Source organism: Saccopteryx leptura, chromosome 1 (genome assembly GCF_036850995.1).
Source record: "Saccopteryx leptura isolate mSacLep1 chromosome 1, mSacLep1_pri_phased_curated, whole genome shotgun sequence".
NCBI lineage: Eukaryota > Metazoa > Chordata > Mammalia > Chiroptera > Emballonuridae > Saccopteryx > Saccopteryx leptura.
The window spans coordinates 42779547-42806627 of NC_089503.1; the positions used below are offsets into that span (position 1 = coordinate 42779547).

Below are 27081 nucleotides of genomic sequence, written 5' to 3' on the forward strand. Positions count from 1 at the left end.
GTGCCGGGTGGATCCCGGTCGGGCGCATGCGGGAGTCTGTCTGACTATCTCTCCCCGTTTCCAGCTTCAGAAAAATAAAAAAAAGAAAAAATAAATAAAATGGCAACTCTGTACTTCCATTTGCTCAGGTCAAAACCTTTGAATCATATTTGATTTTTCAAGAAAAGTGTCTTTCACTTCCCATACTCAATCTAATTCCTGTCCTTTCTACCTTGAAAATATTGAGAACTGTGACAACTTTTTATCACTACCACAGTTGTAATCCTAGTCAGTTATATATATGATCTCTCAGCTTCTACCCTTTTTATAGTCCATAGGCAGCCAAAAATAAATAAATAAATAAATAGCTAAATGCAACGTTAGGTATCTTGGATTGTATCCTGCAACAGGAAAAGGAAATTAATGGAAAACTGGTGAAATCAGAATAAAGTCTGCAGTTTAGTTAATAGTAATGTATCAGCATTAATGTCTTAGTTTTGACAAATGTAACATGGATTTGTAAGAAGTTACTTAAACTAGCTTTCTTTAATGCTATACTGGAACTCTGTATTGTTTTTGCAACTTTTATATACATATAAAATTATTACAAAATAAAACCTTTATTTAAAATATGAAAATAAGCATAAAAAGCAAATGTAAAATAAAAGAAAAATCAAAGTCAAAAGATGGTTCTCTGGCCTGACCTGTGGTGGCGCAGTGGATAAAGCGTTGACCTGGAAGTGCTGAGGTCGCCGGTTCGAAACCCTGGGCTTGCCTGGTCAAGGCACATATGGGAGTTGATGCTTCCAGCTCCTCCCCACCTTCTCTCTCTGTCTCTCTCTCTCCATTTCTCTCTCCTCTCTAAAATGAATAAATAATAAAATAAAAAAATTAAAAAAAAAAAAAAAAAGATGGTTCTCTGAAAAGATTAATATAGTTTATAAACCCTTTTAAAATGTTAAATTATGCCACTTTTTTGCTCAAAAATTTGTTTGCTATTTTAGTAAAATAGAAAGCCCTAATTGTGGGCTTCAAGGCCCTACACATTCTGACCCACTACCTTTTTGTTTACCTAGTCAGCAAATAATGACATTTGGACTGTTTACAGTTTTTGTTTATAAATAACTGCTACAAACATACATGTATAAGTTTTTGTGTGGATATACATTTTAATTTCTCCTGGGTAGGTTGTAGGGGAGATCAGGAAATTGTAGAAGTTTTAATTACTCTTCATGTTTGTTTTCTATAGATAAGATGTTAATTTACTTTAATAAAATGAAGTTAGGGTTGCAGTAGGGGTTTTGTGGCAAGGAATAATGGTTTGGCTTCATATTCTAAGGGGAATGGGAAAGCTGACCAAGAGCAGGTGAAAGGAATGTTAAGTGGCATGCAGATTTCTGCTGAAATTGGGGACTGTTGAATCTCTGTGGTTGTGACTTATTTTTAGAAGTACTCACTGTCTGGTAGATGAAGCAGAGAAGTTCCTGAGCTCAAAGAACAGGTTTTGTCAGAATAAGGTGTGAGGGCTGGAAGCAAAGGAGATTTTGATCAGCGTGTGATATTATAGGTGAGATTTTGATAGGGTACAGTTTTGGGGTTGAAGATACTCTGAGTTTTCTATGTAGACATTTATACAACTGGTTTATTTAGGATGTAAGGTAGAAATTCAGATAAGTAACTATCCAAAGCAAAAATGTGGCATGCAGTGGGGGAAGTGACCACGTGTCAGTGGCAAGGCAGATCTCTCAGTCAGGGTCCAAGTCAGGAGGCAGAAACTATAATAGTTATTTGAAATTCAAAGATGCATTAGTAAGAGGTAGTTAATTACCACAAATGGTTAAAGGGGATGCGAAGGCAGGAGTTTGCATGTTATTGGCCTGCCAAATCTAGCCCATCACATATTTTGTAAATAAAGTTTTATTGGATGATAGCCATGCTCATTAATTTATGAATTATCCATGTCAGTTTTCATGCCCTAATAGCCAGGTTGAATTGTGGCAGAGACTGTGTGGCCCACAAAGCCTAAAACATTTATTATTTGGCCTTAAAAGAAAAAGTTTGCCAGTCTTACAAAGAACTTATGATAGAGCCTCTCTCTCATACCAAGCTGAAATGTATGGCTGTCACAGAAACACACAGGTTGCCTACCTATGGCAAAGAAACTTGACAGATTGGGAGAGCATGGCCTGAGGGTGCACCTGGCGCTTGTCTTTGAGGACTATTGGGCTCCCACCCTGAATTTAAAAATGGAGGACTAGAACCCTGATGAGAGTTACTGCCATGCTTCTGTTGCCTCCGAGTGCCTCTTTGATGGCCTCTATCACCAAACCTAACATTGTGCCAGCTGGCAAAGGAGAAATGTTTATAGGGTCTAGCTCCAGTATCACAAAGTAGAGCAAAGAAGGGTGAATTTAAAACTGATAATTTTATAATTGGCGCATTAAAAATGATGGAGAATAGTGTAGGAGAATAGCATGAGTTTCAAAACTGGAAAGGTTTTGAAGGTGAAGGAGTAAAAGTAAGCAGAATATATAAATAAGAAAAATGGGTAGTTAGATAACAAATCTTCAGACCCCAAGGACTGCAGCGTAATTGGGTTGTTAAGAAAATGAGGTGGTTTCATTTAAGCATGAAGGTGAAGGGAAAATTCAGTCTATGATAGCCAAAACTCAAGGGTGGAAAGATTTAAATTTTTAAGGGATGGTACAGTACTGAGTTTCACCCATTCTAACAGTTCTTGGCATGTAAGTTTGGCATAAATGTTTAATGAATTAATGCATTATATAAGAATGTTTCTAAATGAGATGTGAACTATAAAATGATGATGGGGGAGTGGAGAAGTAGTTTTAAATCATTCTCATCAGGTAAATGAGTTTATTACATATTTGTATGTGTATATTTTTGAATCATGGTGAAATCAACTGTGATTGAATAGTTCATAGGGATTGTCCACAAGGAAGTTTTTTTTATCTGACAGAACTTTAAAGAACTTGGTTTGTGAAACCAAAATTTAACAGGAGGTAGAGAAGTGTTGAGAGATATATATTTATTTCATTTTTGTGTTTTTGAGAAGGGTTAATATTTTTAATGTGGAAATTATTTCTAAGTGAGAATAAAAAGGGTAACTTCATTTTTTTAGTTATTTAATAATTTGTTAGTAATTTATTATGTTACTTCTAATATGAAATTAATGGTATTTGTATGTGAATAATTGTGTTAGGCAAAGTAAAACTAAACTGGACCAGCTATTTTCTTCTTTAAAGTAAGGTGTGTAATTGAAATACAGTCTTGTTTTTTGTTTTGTTTTTTTCATCACGAAAAAGTAAAGGATATCTGTTCTTAGACACATCTGACTTGGGGCCTGACTTCGTGTCTGGAATTGATCCTTTAAATTCCACATACTTATGTTTATTTTACTTTTTTATTTTTAAAGCACCAACACCGAGCAGTAGATCAAGTAATTAAAGCTGTAAGAAAAATCTGTAGTGCTTTAGATGGTGTAGAGACTTCTGCCATTACAGAATCAGTAAAGAAGCTAAAGAGAGCTGTTAATCTTCCAAGGAGTAAAAGTGCTGATGTGAGTATTTTTTTCTAATTAGCATTTTATTAACATGCAGATCTATGCTTAAGTGAGCATCTGTCACTTAAACTGGCAGATTTTTGCTTCTGCTGGACAAAATGTTATTTTAACTTTGGCTTTTATTCTCGAGTTGATTGGGTGACTGACTTGGTAAGGGGTAATTCCTAAGAGGAGATGTGCTGTCTTCGAAGAGCTTTGTGAGAGTTGGCAATGAATAGGTAGATGTCAAACTGAACCTTCTGTATGTAGAGCAGGAACTCTGGCGTAAGTGAGTTAGTTGGCTTGAAGGACCTGGATGATAGTAGGTACCATTTCTCCTTTTGGATGGAAATGTCCATGACTGCCAATAGGAGAAGTTCTATTTTGGACTATCCATGACTGCCAATAGGAGAAGTTCTATTTTGGACTATCCATGATTGCCAATAGGAGAAGTTCTATTTTGGACTATACCTCCTCCTCATTGAGAAGACCCAAATGCCTCAGTAATGATGACTTACTGCCTCAGTAGAAACCAGGTTAGGAGCTCTCTTTTAATAACATGCTGTTGCTTTTAGTAAAAGCTCTCCCCATTGTTATTTCCGTGGGGATTTAATCGATTCTGTTCGTAGAGATGTTCATAGCTCTTGCTGGATGAGAGAAAGGGGATCACAAGACACGATAAATTTAAAGTTATATTGAACCTGACCTGTGGTGGCACAATGGATAAAGTGTTGACCTGGAATGTTGAGTTCACCCATTAGAAACCCTGGGCTTTCCTGGTCGAGTCACATACCCACTTCTCCCCCATTGCCGTTCTCTCTCTGTCTCCTCTCTTTAAAATCAATAAATAAAATCTTAAAAAAAAAAAGTTAAATGTTGATAAGTATGCCCCTCAACAAATATCTAAGAGATACTTTAATCCATTTATTTTCAGAGAGCCTATCCATATGGTATTGTACACAAAATTTGGGCTGTCGTTGTTTTATCATGTGCTTTGTTGCAAGAAATTTAAAAATGTAGTATATGAAATCATTTGGAGGTGATTGACTACCATACTCCTAATGTTTGAAGTTTCTATTCGTTATATTTGCTGGATAAAGGAGCAGAGAGTAGGAGGAGAGCTCAATTTAAATAATTATAAGAGCTTTTTTTATTAACTTATTTAGTAATAATAATAGAGTTCCAGTTTCTTTAAGGCTATTCTTATCATGATAATAGTGGAACAACTAATGAAAAATGAAATGCTGTATTAATGTATTTTCAAATCTTAATTTAGTTTAATGAGGCAGATTTTGTTGAGTTTGTATATTTTGCAATAATTTTCAGTTACTCTGATTTTCCTTTTTACATTTAATTTATTGGGGTGACATTGGCTAATAAAATTATTAGGTTGTTTTTTTTTTGTATTTTTCTGAAATGAGAAGTGGGAGGCAGAGAAACAGGCTCCCGCATACACCTAACTGGGATCTCCCCCCCACACCGCTGCAAGTGCACTGGGGGGGCAATGCTCTGCCCATCTGGAGCGTTGCTCCATTGCAACTGGAGCTGTTTTAGCAACCAAGGCGGAGGCCATGAAGCCTTCCTCAGTGCCCAGGCCAACTTTGTTCCAATGGAGCCTTGGCTGTGGGAGGGGAAGAGAGACAGAGAGGAAGGAGAGGGGGAGGGGTGGAGTAGCAGATGGCCACTTCTCCTGTGTGCCCTGGCTGGGAATTGAACCCAGGATTTCAGCGCGCCCGGCCGACGCTGTACCACTGAGCCATCCGGCCAGGGCTATGAGTTTTCTTTCTGTTTTTGTTTTTGTTTTGTTTTGATTTTTGTATTTTTCTAAAGTGATAAGTGGGGAGGCAGACAGACTCCTGCATGTGGCTGACCAGGATCCACCCGGCATGCTCACCAGGGGGTGATGCTCTGCCCATCTGGGCTGTTGCTCTGATGTGACAGGAGCCATTCTAGCTCCTGAGGCGGAGGCCATGGAGCCATCCTCAGTGCCCGGGCCAACTTTGCTTTAATGGAGCCTTGGCTGTAGGAGGAGAAGAGAAAGGAGAGGGGGAAGGGTGGAGAAGCAGATAGGCACTTCTGTGTGCTCTGACCGTGAATCAAACCCAAGAATTCCACACGCTGGGCTGATGCTCTACTGCTGAGCCAACTGGCCAGGGCCTGGTTTTTCTTGATACTAAAAATCATCTGTTTATTTGTCTGTGGATTTTTACATTTTTATTGTTATATTCATGCTGCAAACACTTTTGGGAGGTTTTTCCCTGGAAAAAGTTTTTTTGATATAACATTTAATTCAAGTATTGAAATGAAAAATAAAAGTTTTATGTTACCTCACGGGTAATTCTTTGACTAATTTGTATTTGTATGCAGGTGACTTCACTGCCTGGAGAGGGAGACACTAACAAGAGTTTGACTAGGGGTAGGTATGCCTTTTAAGTTCTTTAAATTTTAGCAAGTAATTGTTGCTTTTTCAGAGAATTATACTGACAATTTCTTTACATCTAGGTTCACTGAATCCTGAAAATCCTGTTCAAGTAAGCTTGGACCAGTTAACTACAGCGATTTATGATCTTCTCAGACTCCATGGAAATTCTGGTAGGAGTCCTGCAGGCTGTGTCCAAAGTAACAAGAATATCAAGGAAGCATGGACTACAACAGAACAGCTCCAGTTTACTATATTTGCTGCACATGGAATTTCAAGTAACTGGGTATCAAAGTAAGTAACTGTTTAAAAGAAAACATGTAGGCTCTGGCCACTTGGCTCAGTGGAAGAGTGTCGGCCAGGTGTGTGGAAGTCCTGAATTCGGTTCTCGGCCAGAGCACACAGGAGAAGCGCCCATCTGCTTCTCCACCCTTCCCCCTCTCCTTTCTCTTGATTTCTCTTTCCTTCCTGCAGCCAAGGCTCCATTGGAGCTAAAGTTGGCCCAGGCGCTGAGAATGGCTCCATGGCCTCCGCCTCAGGTGCTAGAACGGCTCTGGTAGCAACGGAGCGACCCCCCCTAGTGGGTTTGCTGGGTGGATCCCAGTCAGGATGCATGCGGGAGTTTGTATCTCTGCCTCCCCGCTTCTCACTTCAAAAAAATACAAAAAATAAATAAAATACATAAATAAGTAAATAAATAAAAGAAAAGATGTGTAGCTTTACTTAGAAGTTACTCCAATCTTATAAAATGTTAGCATTTACTGTTATCTTAGTATTTAAATGGATGATAAAAGAATCACCAGATACCTTTGTGGTTTTCATAAAAATGAGAGATGTTTGAAGCTGTTCCTTTAAAAAATTTCACTCCCACTACATGCAAAAAGGACAAGTAAATATGCTTAAACTTACAAGGGCTAATGCTGATTAATAAATGCCATTCTTTTTGCCTTTCTTTTTGAATGAGAGTGGTTTGAAATATATTGGGACTAGACTTTAACCTATTTTTCTCCCTCTTTAGTAGTTTACTGATTGCTAGGCTTTGAAGTCAGCAAGAGCCAATTTCTTCTATACTTGTTCATATGGGTATTTTCCTTTTTGATTTTTTTTTGTCAGTGCCATAAAGTTTGCCAACTTCTATTTATTTGCAAATGACTAGTCTGAACAGAAAAGTCAGAATTGAGTATTTTAAATGAAATAGTTTCATAATAGCTTACTGCTGTAAATAAGGTAAAGCCTAGTAAAGAGATACCAAACATAAATTCTGCTTAAATGGAGCTTTATATAAAATATACAAATGAAATATAAAAAAATAACATAACAAGTTGATTGTGGCATATTAATTCATCGAAGAAATATATACTGAGCACCATCTCTGAGCATTGTACTTCGTACCACAAGGGATTCAGCAGTAAACAAGGCAGTGAAACTGCCCACCTGAAGCTTGCATTTAAACAGGTACTACCACTGTCTGAAGAAGGTATTTCATTCTTTTAAAGAGTTACAAGGGATACCTTCCATATCTTCTATGGACACACAAATAAATTTAGGGACAGTAATTAAGAGAACAAATATTTAGTAGAAGACAATACCGAAAACTACAGAGATAAGATAGAAATAAAGTTAATAAAATGCTAAAGTAAAGAAAGACAAATGAATGAGGTCGAAAAAACAAATCATTAACTACAAATGTTTTGTGAACCAGTGAGATTAGATTTAAAAAGTATTTAGAATTATTATAATGTATTGTATATATGAACAAAGTGGTTAATGTATATGCCTAGTAGAATAAATACAGTTTCATTGAACCTAAAACTTCTATCCTAGGAGATTGATTGTCTGGTTGTTTCTAACTAGCTCTGTATTTGTAGAAATTAGGAGCTAAGTTATTGCTGTCTAGTGAGAGAATATAACTATCTAGTGAGAGAATATAATATTATGTGTTCTCATGGATAGAAGCCTTCTAAGAAGGACTGACTCAGTGTGAGTCAAACCAGTGCACTATTGATACACTTAATTGACTCTGTTTCAATGGCTTAGCAAGGGAAAAGGGCACCTAGGGATAATAATGTTTGTACTCTTTTTTCCTAGATTTTACCTAGCAGTGAATAATTACTTGGTGTCATTCAACAAAAATCTAAAGCTAGTAACTAAGTGAGCACAAATTTAGATAAATTCTTCAGCTAGTATCATTTGCCCCCTTACACTGGGAGCTAGGGATAAATGTTCTCCTCTCTGTTCCCTTTGCTCTGCCTCTTCTCTATTTTACAGAATTTGCCATAGTTCAGTTTTAGATGTTTTTCTGTTCAAATGAATGGTGACCAAATTATTTCAGATAATAGTCACTTTTAGGGAAGGATGGCTAATTATATGTATTTGTATTAGTTAACTAAATTGCATTATCAAATAAAAATTAAACTCTTTTCCTTTTTCAGTTATGAAAAATACTACTTGGTATGTTCCCTGTCTCACAATGGAAAGGATCTTTTTAAACCTATTCATTCAAAGAAGGTTGGCACTTATAAGAATTTCTTCTATCTTATTAAATGGGATGAACTGTAAGTAAAGTCTCTGGCTTCTTATTTTTTCATTATGCCCTTGTTTAACTTTTTTCCATGTATGCATCCTAGTTTTTATTTTTATTACAATTTCCATTAAAATCCATTAAATTTTTTACTGACATTGTAAGATCTCTTCTAGATAGGATTCAATAGGACAGACAGATTCTGACTTAAAAATCTGAAATATTCTTGATTCTACTTGTTAAATTGCAGAAATATGCCATTCTTCTACACTTTGTCAAGTTAAAAATATAAATTTATGTATAAGTATAGAAAAGTGGTATTTTATAACATTGCTTAGTTTAGTATTTATTCTATAACACTGTATATATGGAGCCTAGTTTTTGCTTAACAGATTAAAATAAAATATCTTAAGTCTATGTCCAAAATGGTATTTTTCACTGTTAATGTTTTTTATTTCTTTTTAAATTTTTTATTAAATATTTAATTTATTGTGTTAACATGGATTCAAGTGTCCTATTCAATATAACACCCTCAACTGTGGTTTTTTGTTTTTAGAGAGAGGAATAGATAGGGACAGACACACAGGAAGGGAGAGAGATGAGAAGTATCAGTTATTCGCTTTGGCACCTTAGTTGTTCATTGATTGCTTTTTCATATATGCCTTGACCAGGAGGCTACAGGTGAGCCAGTGATCCCTTGCTTAAGCCAGTGACCCCACGCTCAAGGTGGTAACCTCAGGGTTTCAAACCTAGATCCTTTGCATCACAGGCTAAAGCTCTGTCTGCTGTGTCACCACCTGGTCAGGCTGTTAATGTATTTTAAATACTGTTTTTTTATCTTAATTTTTTACTTTTTCAAGTGAGAGAAGGGGAGATAGACAGACTCTCTCATGCACCCCATCCAGATCCACCTGGCAACCCCCATCTGGGGCTGATGCTTTGCCCATCTGGGGCCATGCTTGTAACTAAGCTATTCCTAGCACCTGAGGCGGAGGCTCAATGGAGCCATAGCTACAGGAGGGTAAGAGAGAGAGAAAGAGAGTGTAGGAGGAGAAGGCAGGGTGGAGAAGCAGATAGTCGCTTCTCCTGTGTTCCCTGATGGGGAATTGAACCCAGGACATACACACACCAGGCCGACACTCTACCACTGAGCCAACTGGTCAGGGCCAAATACTGTTTTTAAACTAAAAGAATGCTTTCATTATTCATGTGTACAGGCCATTGCAGAACTTTTTACCTTTTTTTTTTCTTTTACAGAGAGAGAGAGTCAGAGAGAGGGATAGACAGGGACAGACAGACAGGAACGGAGAGAGATGAGAAGCATCAAGCATCAGTTTTTCGTTGCGTGTTGCAACACCTTAGCTGTTCATTGATTGCTTTCTCATATGTGCCTTCACCGTGGGCATTCAGCAGACCGAGTAACCCCTTGCTCGAGCCAGTGACCTTGGGTCCAAGCTGGTGAGCTTTGCTCAAACCAGATGAGCCCGCGCTCAAGCTGGTGACGTCAGGGTCTCGAACCTGGGTCCTCCACATCCCAGTTCACCGCTGTATCCACTGCACCACCGTCTGGTCAGGCAGAACTTTTTACTTTTTATTTTGTGACCGGGATCCACCCGGCATGCCCACCAGGGGTCGATGCTCTGCCCGTCTGGGTTGTTCTATTGCGACCAGAGCCATTCTAGCACCTGAGGCAGAGGCCATGGAGCCATCCTCAGCACCGGGCCAATTTATTCCAATGGAGCCTTGGCTACGAGAGGGGAAGAGAGAGAGAGAGAAGGGTAGAGAAGCAGATGGGCGTTTCTCCTGTGTGACATGGCCAGGAATCGAACCTGGGAATTCCACACACTGGGCCGACGCTCTACCACTGAGCCAACCGGCCAGGGCCTTCCCATTTTTTATTTTTTAAATTACAAAAACATATCTGTGAAACTAATCATATAATACAAAATATATATAGGGTAAAACGTGTCACTTTCTATTCAACATTTAACCATTTTATGGCTCCTCAGAGTGACTACCTACCTTTTATGTCCTTTCAGGCTTAAAAATTGGCAAACATGTATGTATGTATGTTTGTGTATATATGTGCACATATACATCCCTAATCAGAAATACTCATAAACATTTATCTAGTTTTTCCTAAAGGAAATAAAATGACTACTATTATTTTGCCTAGAAATAAGCATTGCAAGTCTTTGATAAAGGTACTAACCAATTTGTGTGTGTGGGAGGGGGTTTCTAGAGACAGAGAGTCAAAGATAGGGACAGAGAGGCAGGAAGGGAGAGAGATGAGAAGCATCAGTTCTTTGTTGTGGCACCTTAGTTGTTCATTGATTGCGTTCTCATATGTGCCTTGACTTGGGCGCTGCAGCAGAGCCGAGTGACCTCTTGCTCAGCCAGCGACCTTGGGCTTCAAGCCAGCGATCCTTGGGGCTCAAGCCAGCGACCTTGGGGTTTCAAACCTGTGTCCTCCACATCCCAGTCTGATGCCCTATCCAGTGCACCACTGCCTGGTCAGGGGCTAATAAATTTTTGAGAAAGAAATTGTATATATTTGAAATTTTAATAAAATTTAAGATTTTTACAGTACATGTTAGCCAAGCTTGCTACTTAAGTAAAGGTTACTCAGGATTAAAGATTACTTGATAAATCAAATAAAATAACTAAAATTGTCACTTTCATTAAAGGGTTAATCTTCATATTTGATCTAATTTGTTTTTTCTATTAATACATTTTTTTTCCCCATAGAATTATTTTTCCCATCCAGATATCACAATTGCCATTAGAATCACTTCTTCACCTTACTCTTTTTGGAATTTTAAATCAGAGCATTGGAAGTTCCCCTGATTCTAATAAGCAGAGAAAGGGGCCAGAAGCTTTGGGCAAAGTTTCTTTACCTCTTTATGATTTCAAACGGTAAGTGTTCTCAGTTGTGATGGGAGTTAACAGTGGACACATCTACAACGTCAAAATTGGCTAGAGAACAGGGTGGGGAATAACAATATGAGATACTGAGCTGCCTCAGTTTTTTCAGTGTGATGAAAGGAGGTCATTTCAGAGACACAGATAGAGTAAACCAAAGTTATTTTGCTATAGTTTCAACATATCTCTATGGGTATTCAAAGGCTTGTTTGCCACTCATTGTTTCAGGAGAAAAGCAGCAATCGATTCACTAACTGTCATTTTATTGTATAAAAGCACTAGATTATTGACATAACACTTGTGGTTTTGTAGGTGCCCTTGATACTACTAAAATAACTCCATTTTTCCTCTTCTCATTCCTGCTCCATACATCTCAAGTTTCACGGAGTCTGCACTGAACATTAGTCCCTTCTCTTTACCTGGCTACCTAACTGAGCTATCTATCCTGACTGCTGTGGGCCCCTGGTCTTTAATCTCCAAAGGTTCTCTGTACAAAAACTTAATGTCCTTCAGGATAAAGGAATTCCTTTCAAGCTTTGTGTCTACTAATAATAACCAGTGGGATACTGTAATCTAACTGACCTTTCAGCTGACTATTTAAATTATGTTTTTAGTAACAATATGTTCCATGAGACCATCAAGAGTCTTCCTAACTGAGCCTGACCTGTGGTGGCGCAGTGGATAAAGCGTCGACCTGGAACACTGAGGTCGCTGGTTTGAAACCCTGGGCCTGCCTGGTCAAGGCACATATGGGAGTTGATGCTTCCTACTCCTCCCCTTCTCTCTCTCTCTCTCTCCTTTCTAAAATTAATTTTAAAAATCTGAAAAGAAAATCTGAAATAAAAAGTCTTCCTAAATGAGAAAAAAAATTGAATTAAGCTTGGGACTTGTTTCATACAATACATGGTAACATTTTGGAGAGCAATAACACATATTGGCATATTAAATTATCTCTAAAGTTTTGCAGTCAAGAAGTCTAATATGTTTAATAACATCACTCACATAAACCCGTAACATTTACTGTGTACTAGGTGGTAGTAGTCTAAGTGCTGTATACATATCCTTATATTCCTCACAACAGCCCTGTGAAGGTAGGTGTTGTTATTATCTCTTACCTGTTACAGAGAGCTTAAGTGACTAGCCCTCTGGCACTTAGCTAATTAAACAGTTTTTTAAAACTCAAGAGAATAAGGTGGTGCTAGACAACTAAAAAGTTTGCGTCTAACACTCTGCTGTTAAAACAGCAAGCAGATGGCATTCAGTTTGACACTTTGCCAATTAGTGCAATCTAGGTAATGTTATACTTAACATTCAACATATACTCAGAAATTAAGAGGGAAGATGATTTTACATTAATGCACATAGGGAAACACAGTGTTAATTATTTAGTTCAGTTAATGTACTGTAGTAATCAGAAATCCTGGTCTTGAAATTCTTTTTAAAATATATAATTTATGTGAAGGTCCAACTTGCATAGAACCTGATGAAGTCACTGATGTAGAAGCCAAATGACTTTAACAGGCATTTCAGTCAACCTCAATAATGAGTTCTTAACTCATTTTTAAATAAACAGAATCAAGCATTTAACTTGCCTTTCCTTTACAGTTGTTATCTCAGGGTTACCAAGTAATTGATAGTAAAAAGTTTTTTATAGAAAATTTTCAACTAATAGATACAGAAAGAATGATAGAATATCCCAATTTTGTAATTCTTACTGAAATAATTTAGGTCAGGATTAGATTTAGGCCAGGGCTTCTCGGTCTAGCACATTGATATTTTGGGCCAGATCATTGTTTGCTGTGGGAGATTCGGCACTGTGGGATGTTTGCCAATGTGCTTGGCTTCTGTCCTCTAGATCAGTGGTCCCCAACCTTTTTTGGGCACGGACCGGTTTAATGTCAGAAAATATTTTCACAGACCGGCCTTTAGGGTGGGACGGATAAATGTATCACGTGACCGAGACAAGCATCAAGAGTGAGTCTTAGACGGATGTAACAGTGGAAATCTGGTCATCTTTTAAAAATAAAACATCTTTCTGATTTAAATATAAATAAAACAGAAATAATGTAAGTTCTTTATTCTTTCTCTGCGGACCAGTACCAAATGGCCCAGGGGTTGGGGACCACTGCTCTAGATGCCAGTTGCTAACCAAAAATATCTCTAGACATTTTCAAATGTCTGTTCAGGGCAAAATCACTCTTGGTTGAGAACCATTTGACTTCAGTGGTGATTTTTAATGCCTGCTTGAAACCATTAAGTGATTAGCTTTTCTGGAACTTTATAATGGATGGTTTAGACCAGTGGTTTTCAACCTTTTTATACTTGGGGACTGATGACCTACCTGGCTGGAAATGCAAACATGCAATAAATAAACTATTTCCATGCATAACAGTGCAGCATGGTACAAGCTGGTGCTAGATTTCCACATGTATGATGCATTGAACACTATGTAAGGTTATCCAAATGCTTTTTTGTTTATTGCAAATGATTTTTAAATGCTCTGCACAGTGCAAAAGATTATCAGAATAAGCCTGTAAGTTCCGAAGATGTCTAATATAACCTCAATAGTATTTTCATAGATAATACAGGCTGATAAGTGGCAGTCACCTTGAGCATAAGCGAATTCAACCAAGATCATTGTGGGTCTATAATCTTTATATAATATCAGGGTGGTTAACTCTTTCACAGACTGTCACAAAATTTCTGGTGACCGGCATCAGTCTGCAGACCAACAGTTGAAAAACCCTGGTTTAGACTGACAGAACCTAAATATACTGATTATGTTAACACCACAGAAAGAGAGATAAACCAAACAATGTGTGCCTTTTTATTTAATGCAGTAGAAAGTAATATACAGTTCTGCCTGTGGGGTATTAAGTATTCTTGCCAGATAATTAAACCCAAATCAGAGCAAGCCTCTAGTTCTAACTACTACTTTATTACAGAAAATATAGGAGACAAAGGGACATGCTAAATGACCAGAGTAATTAGTAAAATTCAGGATATAGAAAATTCTAGCAGAAGACCTGGTTTCTTCTACAAATGGCAGGGGCAAAAAAGATAAAAAGAATTTATAGATTAGAGCAAGAATTGGCAGTTTTTCTCTAAAGGTGACCAGGTGGAAGTAGTTTAGGCTTTGCATGTCATATGGTCTCTTGTCACAAAATAAAAAGCAGTGATAGACAGTATGAACGTGTGGCTTTGTTATAATAAAATGTTTATTTACAGAACCAGGTAACAGGCTAGAGTTTTGTTGACTGTTGAACTAAAGGTACTTAAAAAGATGTATCAACCAAATGCAAGCATTTGACCTTGCATGGATTCTAAATTGATCAAACCAACTATAAAAAAAAATGGAGGCATTGGGAAATTTGAAAACTGACTAGATAGCTGATGATTTTAAGTAATTACTGTTAATTATTGTAGGAGTGGTAGTGGTATTGTATTTATTTTAAAATAAAACTACCATTTTGAGATATAAAAGTATCTACAGATGAAATAATGTGATAGGCATTTACCTTAAAATAATCTGTTTGGGGGTGAGAGTGGTTCTAAAATAGATAGAATATAATGTGTCAAAGATTTAAAGGCTATTAACCTATAAGACAGAACATTAGGACTATTGTCTAGCTTTGGAAAGAATGTTTGCTATAATAAAAAGAACAAAGTTGAATGATGTTTATGCTTTCCTCCTTTTACATATACCTCCTGTTTTCAGAACTTTCTTCTGTGTAAAGCTATGTCAGTATCTTTATTGATAAATATTTTTAATTTAAGTAGGCCATAAACTGGTAGTCTAGGACAAATGTCAGCATACTACAGCCCACTACCTGCTCTTGTAAATACATTTTTGTTATAATACAGCACACATATTTATTTATGTATTGTCATGGTTACTTTTGCACTATAATAGCAGAGTTGAGTCTCTGCAACAAAGATAGTATGGCCCAGAATATTTACTGTCTGGTTCTTTAGAGAAAAAATTTGCTGATACCTGGTCCTGGTCACAGATGCAACTTCTCAAATGATTACTATTGTGTCACAAAGTAGGTATTGGTTTTTGGCATGTGTTTTGTTTTGTAAAAGTCAGGGAGCAGTTCTGTAATCTAAACGCCTTTGTAGATGTTCTTCAAAGATTTCACTTTTCTGTTTATGGAAGTTGTTTTGATACCAGTATGTTCTGTTTTTCTTCAACCCCATTGCTCCTTAGATATGTTCCTTCACTCTGTCTTCCTTTGTTCCCATCCCTACACTTTAATTCATTTATCTAAAAATCAGTACCCTGTGAAGAGTGACTCCTCCTGATGTGTTTTTAAAAATGACATTTTTTAAATATAGAGGACACTTTATAATTGTTTGAATAATAACATTTCAAATTCGTTACCATGTGTTGTGAGTTTTGAATTAATTTTAAAAAATGAAAACCACAGTATTCTTCTGTTTACATTATGAAGGTTTTTAACATGTGGAACTAAGCTTCTGTATCTTTGGACTTCATCACATACAACTCCTATTCCTGGAACAATCCCCAAAAAAGGATATGTGATGGAAAGAATAGTGTTACAGGTAATGGTACTTCTTGACATGTAGAGAGAGTGTATGTGCCTTTAGAAAAAATGATGTGCCTAACCTGTGGTGGTGCAGTGGATAGAGCATCGACCTGGAATGCTGAGGTTACTGTTTCGAAACCCTGGGCTTGCCTGGTCAAGGCACATGTGGGAGTTGATGCTTCCTGCTCTTCCCCCCTTCTCCCCCCCCTTCTCTCTCTCTCCTCTCTAAAATGAATCAATAAAGTCTTATAAAAAGAAGTGTATGTGTACCATGATTCAGGTTGTTACTAAGGCACCCTAATCAATCTTGTTTCAATTTTAGGGCCTATTTTCAATTTAAATGTCAATAAATCATCTCCTTTTGTTTTTTTTTTAAGTGAGGGAGAGACAGGAAGATAGGAGGGTGAGAGATGAGAAGCATCAACTCAGTTGCAGCCCTTTAGTTGTTCATTGATTGCTCTCATATGTGCCTTGATAGTGGGCTTTCCAGCTGAGCCAGTGACCCCTTGCTCAAGTCAGCAACCATGAGATCATATATATAACCCATGCTAAAGCCGGTGACCCCATTCAAGCTGATGAGCCTTTATTCAAGTTGAATGAGCCCACACTCAAGCCAGTGACCTTAGGGTTTCGAACCTGGGACCTCAGTGTCCCAGATCAATGCTGTATTAATTGCACTACCACCAGTCAGGCTCCATTTTCTGTTTCTGAGAAGTATTAAAATATGCCCTTGAACCCGTCCAAGCAATATATGTGTTGTTGAGAATTACCAACAAAGGTAATCACTTTCAGCAAAAGGACTGATTTAATATATACAATCTAAAATTCACCCTGCTAGCTAAGAAAAATTAATTTTCAAAGACAAGTTAATGTGGTAAATATGTGGCCTATTCAGCTGTAATTTGATTAATTCTGTTACATTTTTAAGGTTGATTTTCCCTCTCCCACATTTGATATTATTTATACCACTCCTCAAGTTGACAGAAGTGTTACACAGCAACACAACTTAGAAACATTGGAAAGTGATATAAAAAGGAAACTTCTTGATATTCTTCACAAAGACTCATCACTTGGGTATGCTCCTTTCATTTTGTTTTGCCTAGTTATCTCTTACAATATAAAGCTCAAGTTAATGGATTATTAAATGCCCTGATTTAATTCATGATTTAGCAGTGTTCTTGGTGTGCAAAGTTTTCCCTTTCTGTTCTTAATTATATAAAATAATATATGACTATATACAATAAAACTTCAGAAATTTGTACAGATCAAAAAGGTAAACAACAGATTGGAAATTGTATTTACAGTAAATAGCAGTAGATTAATTTCCTTAATGTATAAAGAACCTTTTTATATCAGTAGAAAAACCAATAACTCAGTAGTAAAATAGACAAAGAATATTAATAGATATGTTTTTTAGAAAATAAATATTATCTCTTTTAAACATCTGAAAAGATATCAACCTCTTAGTAATCAAGGAAATGTATATTAATACAAGATACCATTTTATACACAACAGAAATTAAAATCTTATAGAAAGTATTGATGAAGATGCAGAAAAATGGGATTACACTATAGGCAGAATTTTAAAAAGCTTTTGGAGAGCAATTTGGCAAAATTTATAAGGCTCACAATGTGCATAGTCTGTGACCTAGCAATTTGACTTCCAGGTAGTAGTTATATATATTAGAGGAAAGAAACCCTTTTGTATTTTCTTATGGAGATAAGAATACTCATTGCCGCAGGATTATGATGTTAAATGAAGAAAGCAAGGAGTAGAATAGTGTATGTAGTGTGTTACTATTAAAGGAAAAAGATCTGCATACACCTATATATACTGTATGCTTCTGTATGAATGAACTCTGGAAGAACATACAGGTGTAGGCAGTTTTCAGTGTTCAGGTAATTAGAAGAAGGGAGACCTCACTGCACTTTTTTCAATATTGGAATTTTTTTCAGTATTCCACATGAGATGAATACATTTAAGTGCATGTATTATGTCTACAAAAGTATTATAGATGGATGGGTAGTAAAATAGTAAAATCGTTCATTCACTTAAATATTTGTCATTAAGATTAAATTGGAATCTCCGAAACAAGTCCTTTTCATTTTGAATATTTCTCAATTGAGCTTTATAATCATCTTCTAAAATTTTGTAATAGCATTAGTGTATTACATGACGTTTGATTTACTTGGGTAAAAATCCTTGCTCTTAGGGTGGATTTTGCTTATTCAATACTGATTTCTAGTATCTGGCATATGATTAGAGCTCATAAATTTTTATTGCTCTGAATTATCCTTCATTTTCATAACTAAGACTTTTTTATCAAAGCAAAATGATTTCTTTTTATTCTCCAAATTAGGGTAAATTAGTGGTGTTTGCTATACATTGTGTTTTTCTATTCCAAATTAGTATTAATGATTCTACCAAGAAGTGACTGTCCTAAAATGAATAAATTTCTTCTTTGTACAATATTTTTGATCATTCAGACTATAACTGTTATTATGATATCATTGAGAAATAATTTAGTTCTGTTATATATACAGACTTTCTAAAGAAGACAAAGTGTTTTTGTGGGACAAACGTTATTATTGCCTCAATCACCCAGATTGTCTTCCTAAAATACTTGCAAGTGCACCAAACTGGAAATGGACTAATCTTGCCAAAACTTACTCGCTGCTTCAGCAGTGGCCTCCATTACACCCACTGACTGCATTGGAACTTCTTGATTCAAAGTAAGTCAACTATGACTGAATTTATTTGTTCTGTTTTATTGTTGTTCATTTTTTTGTTTTGTTTTTTGTTGTTTTTTACAGAGACAGAGAGAGAGTCAGAGAGAGGGATAGATAGGGACAGACAGACAGGAACGGAGAGACGTGAGAAGCATCAATCATCAGTTTCCGTTGCGACACCTTAGTTATTCATTGATTGCTTTCTCATATGTGCCTTGACCGTGGGCCTTCAGCAGACCGAGTAACCCCATGCTCGAGTGAGCGACCTTGGGTCCAAGCTGATGAGCTTTGCTCAAACCAGATGAGTCCGTGCTCAAGCTGGCAACCTCAGGGTCTCGAACCTGGGTCCCTTGCATCCCAGTCCGACACTCTATCCATTGTGCCACCGCCTGGTCAGGCTCGTTGTTCATTTTTCCAGTAAGGTAGTATGTTGCAGGAGTTACTTCCCTTTGTTTTAACATGAAAGCAATTCAATACAATATAAATATGTAAGCGTATATTTCTACCAACATTGGGTAGAACCTTTTCATTAAGGTTATTAAAATGGCATGTCATATTTAAAACTAACCTAAAGAAAGAATTAGGATTTATGATGTGGGCCAAAATGAATTTTCATAAGCTTATGGTTTCTAAACCAGTCACCTAATAGAATTTGTATAGCACAGTAAGAATTTCTTTTTCCCCCAAGAGAAAAAACACATTGCTTTTGAATAAAGAGCTATTTGAGCATTCGTTGTCAGGAATAGAGTGAGATTGTGTTTTCAGGAACTACAGCTTCATTAGAAAGAAGTCAGTGTCAAATCTTGATTTTTGTGATACTCTTCTAGATTCGCTGATCAGGAAGTAAGGTCCCAAGCTGTGACCTGGATTGAGGCTATTAGTGATGATGAGCTGACAGATCTTCTTCCACAGTTTGTACAGGTGAGTTTTTTACTCCGTTACCTACTCTTCGTACTCTCCCCCCAGTTTTCATGAGTATGGAACTTGCTAAGAGATTCCCCTTTCTGTTTTGATAAAAAGTATTTCTGTTGTATAAGAATGTTGAGATGCATTGCATTTTGGGTTTAGTGTGTGAAAATTTTTTCTACCATTGTTAGCTGCCCCGCTTGCATATTATATATATATGTACCTGAATTTTATTTTATTTTATTTTATTTTATTTTATTTTATTTTATTTTATTTTATTTTATTTTTGTGTGTGTGTGTAGCAGAGACAGAGAGTCAGAGACAGGGACAGATAGGGACAGACAGACAGGAAGGGAGAGAGATGAGAAACATCAATTCTTCGTTGCGGCTCCTTAGTTGTTCATTGATTGATTTCTCATGTGTGCCTTGACCAGGGGGCTACAGCAAACCAAGTGACCCCTTGCTCAAGCCAATGACCTTGGGTCCAAGCTGGTGAGCTTTGCTCAAACCAGATGAGCCTGCACTCAAGCTGGCGACCTCAGGGTCTTGAACCTGGGTCCTCTGCATCCCTGTCTTACGTTCTATCCACTGCGCCACTGCCTGGTCAGGCTGTACCTGAATTTTCAATTCTTTGACTTTTTAGATTCTTAGAACAAACCAGACTTGAGCTTTATTATTTTTTTCTACCGGCCATTTAGACATAACTAATGAATGTTATCCCCAGGTTTATACCTTTCTGCTTGATTTTATTAATTTAGCCTGTTAATTTATGTTAAATTTCTATCTGTATCATATTTCATCTATAAAAGTAAGCTTTATATAATTTCTTTTTTGCTAATTTTATTCTAACAGTGTAGTATGGGTTTGACCACTAGTAATTCTTATTTTCCTTTATGTGTAGGCTTTGAAATATGAAATTTATTTGAACAGTTCATTAGTACGCTTCCTTCTGTCCAGGGCATTGGGAAATATACAAATAGCACACAGTTTATATTGGTAAGATTTAAATTTTCTTCAGTACTTTTTTTCCATTCCTAGTATTAATACAGATGATATACTCTGAAAGTCAAAATGATATGCCTTGACTACTTATTGTGGGTTCCAGGTGTTTTAAAAAGACATTATTATAAAGAAGCTAAATTATTCTTTTGAAGCTAATTTTTTTATATCCTTAGAAATAAAAACCAAAAATAACAAAACTCTCGATTTCAAAGATATTTGCTATGTTAGAGCTTTATGAATGAATTTTTACTTATATGGCTTAAAATAAATTTTTTGATACCTAAAATTGAACTTGTTAAATTTATTTTTTTAAAGTTCATTCAGTTTTTAGAAGTGGCTGACAGATATTTTGTTCTCTTAGGCTCCTCAAGGATGCCCTGCATGATGCCCAGTTTGGTGCCCGATATGAACATGTTCTGGGTGCTCTCCTCTCAGTCGGAGGCAGAGGACTCCGAGAAGAACTCTTGAAGCAGACAAAACTTGTACAGCTTTTAGGAGGAGTGGCAGAAAAAGTAAAGCAGGCTAGTGGCTCAACCAGACAGGTATGTACCCTTAAGAGAGAACATAAATAAATATTTTATATTAAAGGATCTTTACAGTGCTGATAAGTGAAGTTGTTATTCTTTATCAATAAGCATCCAATAAAACCCTTAACTACACTTATGCTATTTTGGGCAGATGAATTTAAAGGTTGTTTAAAATCTTTAGGAAAAGATTTTACAATCTAACTCAAAATCGGTGCTTTTTAATTTTTATTTATTGATTTTAGAGAGAGAGAGACAGACAGACAAACACCAACTTGTTGATTCACTTATTTATGTAGACATTGGTTGATTCTTATATGTGCCCTCACCAGGGATTGAACCTGCAACCTTGGTTTATTGGGATGATCTAACCAACTCCACTACCGGCCAGGGCAGAAAAGCAATGCTTTTTTATTCCTTTCTGGTTAAAATTGCTCTCTTGGGGTTCCCCCCCCCCTTTATTTTGCTTTTTAACTTTTGTAACTGTAAAAATAATAAAATTATGACTGGATGCTAGTGTTTACAAAAATCCAAATAATGGCCCTGGCTAGGTATCCCTGTTGATGGAGCATTGTCTCAGTGCACCAGAGTTTTGTGTTTGATCCCTGGTCAGGGCACAGGTCAGAGTCAACCAGTGAATACATATAATATGTGGTTGATGTTTCTCTTCTTTCCTCTGGGATCAGTAAATTTTCTTTTAAATCCAAATAATGAAGTTATAGAATAAAAATTAAGATTTTTTATTTTATTTTCTCCCTGTAGGAATCTATTGTTCATAAGTTGCTGTGTTTACTTCTTGGTCATTTTTTATGACTTTACACATATGTACACTTAAATGTATATAAAAAATTTTGGAGTTAAAAAATTTTATAGAAACATAAAATTTACCATTTAATCATTTTAAAGTGTATCATTCATTGACTTTTAATACATTCACAGTGCTGTGCAACTATCACCACAATCTAATTTCAGAACATTGTCATGTAAGCACTAACGACTCATTCTTCATTACCCCTCCCCTATTGCCCACCCTGGTAAGCACGAATGTGCTATCTTTATGGATTTGCCTATTTTGGACATTCATATAAATGGCTTTATACAATATGTGGCCTCTTATGTTTGATTTCTTTCACTTAGCCTAATGTATTCAAGGTTCATCCATATTCTAACATGTGTAAGTGCTTCTCTCCTTTTTATGGTTGAATAAACATTCCATTGTGTGGTTAATACCATGTTTTGTTTACACAGTCATCAGTTGATGGACATTTGGCTTGTTTCTACTATTTGGCTATTATGAAAAATGCTGCTATGAATATTTATGAGTTTTTGTTTGAATGCCTGTTTTTGCTTTACATAGGAGTGACTTTTTTAAAGAACTGTTATCCAAAGTAGGTGCAGCATTTATATTCCTACTAGAAGTGTATGAGGATTCCAGTTTTTCTACACTGTCATCAACATTTGTTTGTTATGTTCTGTTGTTTTTTTTAATTATAGTTATCTTAGTGGGTGTGAAGTGGTATCTCACTGTGGTTTTGATTTGAATTTTTCTAATAACTAATGATTTTGAGCACATTTTCAGGTGTTTGTTAGCAATTTGTATATATTCCTTGGAGAAATTCCTAAGTCCTTTTTTAATTGTTTTTGTTGTTGTTGAGTTGTTAGAGTTCTAGATAATAGACTTTTATCAGATATACTATTTGCAAATATTTTCTCCCATTCCGCATGTTATCTTTTACTTCTTAGATAGTATACTTTGCATACAAGTTTTTAATTTTATGAAAACCAACTTTTTTTCATTTGTTGCTTGTGCTTTTGATATCGTATCTTAATTCATTGTCAAATCAAAGATTGTGAAGATGTACACCTGTATTTTCTTCTAGAAGTTTTATAGTTTCTCTTTTATATTTAAGTCTTTGATCCATTTTGAGTTTTTTATTTTATATGAGATGAGATACAGTCCAACTTTATTCTTTTGCATGTGGCTATTCACTTGTCCCAGCACTATTTATTAAAGAGACTATTCTTTTCCACTGAATGATTTCAGCACACTTGTTGAAAATCAGTTGACCGTAGATAAATGGGTTATTTCTGGACTCTCAATTCTGGTTCATTGATCTATATGTTAGTCCATATTGTTTTCATTACTGTAGCTTTGCCATAAGTTTTGAAATAAAGAAGTATGAGTTTTTCAAATTTGTTCTTTTTTGAGATTGTTTTATATTTGGAAGTCCCTAGCAATTCTACATGATTTTAGGATCAACTTGTCTCTTTCTGCAAAAACGCATTTGGAATTTTGATAAGGCTTGTGTTGAATCTGTAGATTGATTTGGGAAATACTGCAATCTTTTTTAATTTGTTTGTTGAATACTGCAATCTTAATAAGTCTTAGTTTATGAACATGAAATGTCTTTTCATTTGTTTAGATATTAAATTCAGCAATTATATATGAGCTTTTTATTTTTGCAAATTGTTTTTTTAGTTAATTTTTAATTTTTTAAAGTAAGAGGGGGGGAGATAGTGAGACAGCACCTCCTGCATGCACCCTGCCTGGAATCCCTCCAGCAACTCCTGTCTGTAGCCAATGCTCGAATCAATTGAGGTGTTTTTAGTGGCTGAGACTGATGCACCGGGACCCACTGAGATATCCTCAGTGCCTGGGGCCTGTGCTCAAACCAGTCAAGTCACTGGCTGCAGGAGAGGAAGGGGAGGAGGAGGAGGGGGAGAGAAGCAGATGGGCGCTTCTCCTGTGTGCCCTGACTGGGAATTGAACCTGGGATGTTTATATGCTGGGCCAACCCTCTACTGAACCAACTGGCCAGGGCCGCAAATTACTTTTTTTAATTCATCATGAAGAATTCATGTCAGTACATACATAGTTACACTTCATGTTTCTTAATGGATATGTAATATTACAAGGTAATTGTAGCATAAATTAAGAACTATTAATTACCTTTATGTAGATTTACATATTTTTCTTTTCCCAAACAATGAACTTTAGTGTATACATTTTTCCCTTTGCTAATAGTATTATTTCTTCCTGTTCTTTGTTCTTCTTATTTATTCTTCCCCTTCTTCCCCTTCTCCCTCCTCCTCTTCCTCTTCTTCCTCCTCTTCCTCCTCTCCTTCCTCCTCCTCCTCCTCCTCTTCTTCCTCCTCTTCCTCCTCCTTCTTCTTCTTTCTTTTTCTTCTTTGTTTTTGAGAGAGAGAGAGAGAGAAAAGAATGAGAGCCATCAACTTGTTGCCCCACTTTAGTTGTACATCCAATTAATTTGCTACTCATATGTGCCTTTACCAGGATTGAGGTGGTGACCTCGGCATTCCAGGTCAATATTTTATCCACTGCACCGCCACCACCCAGGTGCTAGTATTTCTTTATAAGATACTCCTATAGGTGAAATAGCTGAATAATAGTTTCTGTTAGATTGCTCAATCAAAACACACACACACACACACACACACACACACACACACACACACACACACGGCCCTGGCCGGTTGGCTCAGTGGTAGAGCGTCGGCCTGGCGTGCAGGCATCCTGGGATCGATTCCTGGCCAGGGCACACAGGAGAAGCGCCCATCTGCTTCTCCACCCCTTCCCCTCTCCTTCCTCTCTGTCTCTCTCTTCCCCTCCCTCAGCCAAGGCTCCATTGGAGCAAAGTTTGCCTGGGCGTTGAGGATGGCTCTGTGGCCTGTGCCTCAGGCACTAGAATGGCTCTGATTGCAGCAGAGCCCCAAGATGGGCAGAGCATCGCCCCCTGGTGGGCATGTCTGGTGGATCCTGGTCGGGCGCATGTGGGAGTCTGTCTGACTGCCTCCCCGTTTCCAACTTCGGAAAAATAAAAAAAGAAAAAGAAACACATACACACACACACACACACACACACACACACACACACACACACACATTATATATGCCACTAACACCTCCCTCCCAACCAATAGATTATGAAACTATCTATTTTTCACACTGTTGCCAGCACTGGATATTATCTTAATTTTTCATCTGATGAAAAATTGTATCTCATTTTTGTTTAATTTCTGTTTATTTGACTCTTAGCAATTTTTAACTAATATGTTAAATGTGAACATACAACTTTCTACCCTATGTTAATAAAGCCTTTGCCCATTCCAATTTTATTTTTATAGTAAAAATTAACTCTTCAGTAACAACTCTTTTTGACCATTTGAAAATTGAGCATTAAGAAGTAATTTTTGCTGCTTTTTGATATATTTTCATTAAAGGGGAGAAACAGTTCTGTCTTTGGTATGTACGCCCTCATTCCAGGCAGAAGGGAGGAGGTTAGGGGCTGGGTGGGAGAGAGAGGAATCTCAGGCGCTCATCTCCTCGAATGGTTGACCTGGGCTGGAGAAGGGAGATTCCAGGCCCATATGGAAGGGAGAGACGGTGGTTCTGCTTGACCAGGGTCCCAAGAAAGGCTATAAGGCCACAACAGGGATGTCTGGTGAGCAGAGACAGTGGCTGGGGTGAAAACCATCATCTGGCTCAGGGCTCCTGCTTGACCATGCCACATGGGTACAGCTTGCTCCCAGCTGCCACAATGAGCTACATGTTTTGCAGGTGATGGTTAATCAGGGGGTGATGCTCTCCAACAGCATGTCTTTAATCCGCTTCACGCCCTTAGGCATGCAGCAGAGGCTTGGGCTGCTCTGGGTACATACCTGTGAGAAAGTACTGCCCAGAGTTGGTGATGCTGACAGGCAGGAGGAAGTTCCCATCGGCTGGCAGCAGTTTCTCTGCCACCAGACGGCTTAACTGGTGGTTGTACCACAGCTCCTGACATAGTTGCTCCTCTGTGGGGGCAATAGGGGCTTTGCGGGTAGAGGGGCTAGGCCACTGGGCCTCCAAGGGGGGGGGTGGTGCACTGGCCTGTTGCCATGGAGGAATCATGCAGTTTCAGGGACTCCTGGAAGGGTCACGTGTTAAACAGGTCCTTGGGGCTGTCCTCGGGCTGAAGAGGCTCTGGGATGTCTAAACCCTGTGTGTTGATGTACAGGTGGTCTTCGTATGATCAGGACCCCTGAACGTCTGCCTGCAGGTAGCCATCCCACAGCGTGGCTGAGGGGCCTGGCTCCCAGTGCAGGCTGCTGGTGTCACTTTTGGTGTCTCTTTGAGATGTTCCTTGGCTGAGGGCTTCTAGGGCCCCAAGGTCAGAGGGTTGTGTTAAGGTGACATGGGAGTTTATTAGTTCACCCAGGGGCAGTGCCTTCCCTGGGGTGCTGCTGTAGTTATTGTCTTCCATGTCCTCTTTGTCCTCCCAGGTTGACCCCTTTAGCCTGGTTAGCTTTTCCGAGGAGGGGGCGGATGACCACCTTGGGGTTGTGCAGGTGTTTCAAGTGCAGCTGGAAGACTTGGCCCATGGTGCTGTCGCTCTGGGAGAATCCCTTGCAGAACTCCAGAATGTGGCAGGCTCTCTGGTTGATGGGGTCCTTGGCGGCATAAGCCATATAATCCATCATGTTTGTGTCACTACCTGATGCAAAAGAGATGGACTGTGGTGGTTGGCAATGACCTGGCACCTGGCAGGCATGGAGAAGTTGAGGCCTTCAGTAGAGATGTTGACGGTTTGCTCATGTCAGCGAAGCATAAGGTTGCTCTTGTCCAGGATGGAAGCCAGCACCTTGTTAGGGGCCTTCTTCTAGGAGGCCTGACACCAGGCACTGCCTCATGGAGCTGGTCAGTGGCCTCCCTGGTTACCTGGTGTGAGGGTTGAAATCCAGGGTGCACAGGGAGTGTAGATGCAACCTATGTGCAGAAAGATGTTGGAGATCTTGGGCCCCAGAACCCTGGTGTCTGGGTGTAGCCAGCTGAACGCTGGATTGTGGATGAAGCTTCCTTTGCAGATTCACTCAGCGGCAGCGAAATGTGGGGGCCCTGCAGCCTTCATCACCCTGGCATTCCGACATCACATAGGCTGAGAGCCAGCAAGGGGGCCGGACATCCCAGCACA

The 27081-nt window shown here is 37.9% G+C and overlaps 1 protein-coding gene and 1 pseudogene across 1 annotated transcript in view; one reads left to right on the forward strand and one right to left on the reverse strand.

The window, feature by feature from the left end:
• PIK3C2A (phosphatidylinositol-4-phosphate 3-kinase catalytic subunit type 2 alpha) overlaps window positions 1-27081 on the forward strand; it is a 94686-nt gene that overhangs the window by 40214 nt on the left and 27391 nt on the right. Inside the window, exons 8-18 of the mRNA XM_066365167.1 lie at window positions 3413-3556; window positions 5906-5954; window positions 6041-6251; window positions 8390-8512; window positions 11227-11394; window positions 15855-15966; window positions 16879-17024; window positions 18495-18683; window positions 19508-19601; window positions 20488-20582; window positions 20950-21130. Of these exons, the coding sequence (XP_066221264.1) occupies window positions 3413-3556; window positions 5906-5954; window positions 6041-6251; window positions 8390-8512; window positions 11227-11394; window positions 15855-15966; window positions 16879-17024; window positions 18495-18683; window positions 19508-19601; window positions 20488-20582; window positions 20950-21130 (1512 nt within the window). The remainder of the gene's footprint in view (window positions 1-3412; window positions 3557-5905; window positions 5955-6040; window positions 6252-8389; window positions 8513-11226; window positions 11395-15854; window positions 15967-16878; window positions 17025-18494; window positions 18684-19507; window positions 19602-20487; window positions 20583-20949; window positions 21131-27081) is intronic.
• On the reverse strand, window positions 25617-27018 carry LOC136389666 (SHC-transforming protein 2-like; annotated as a pseudogene).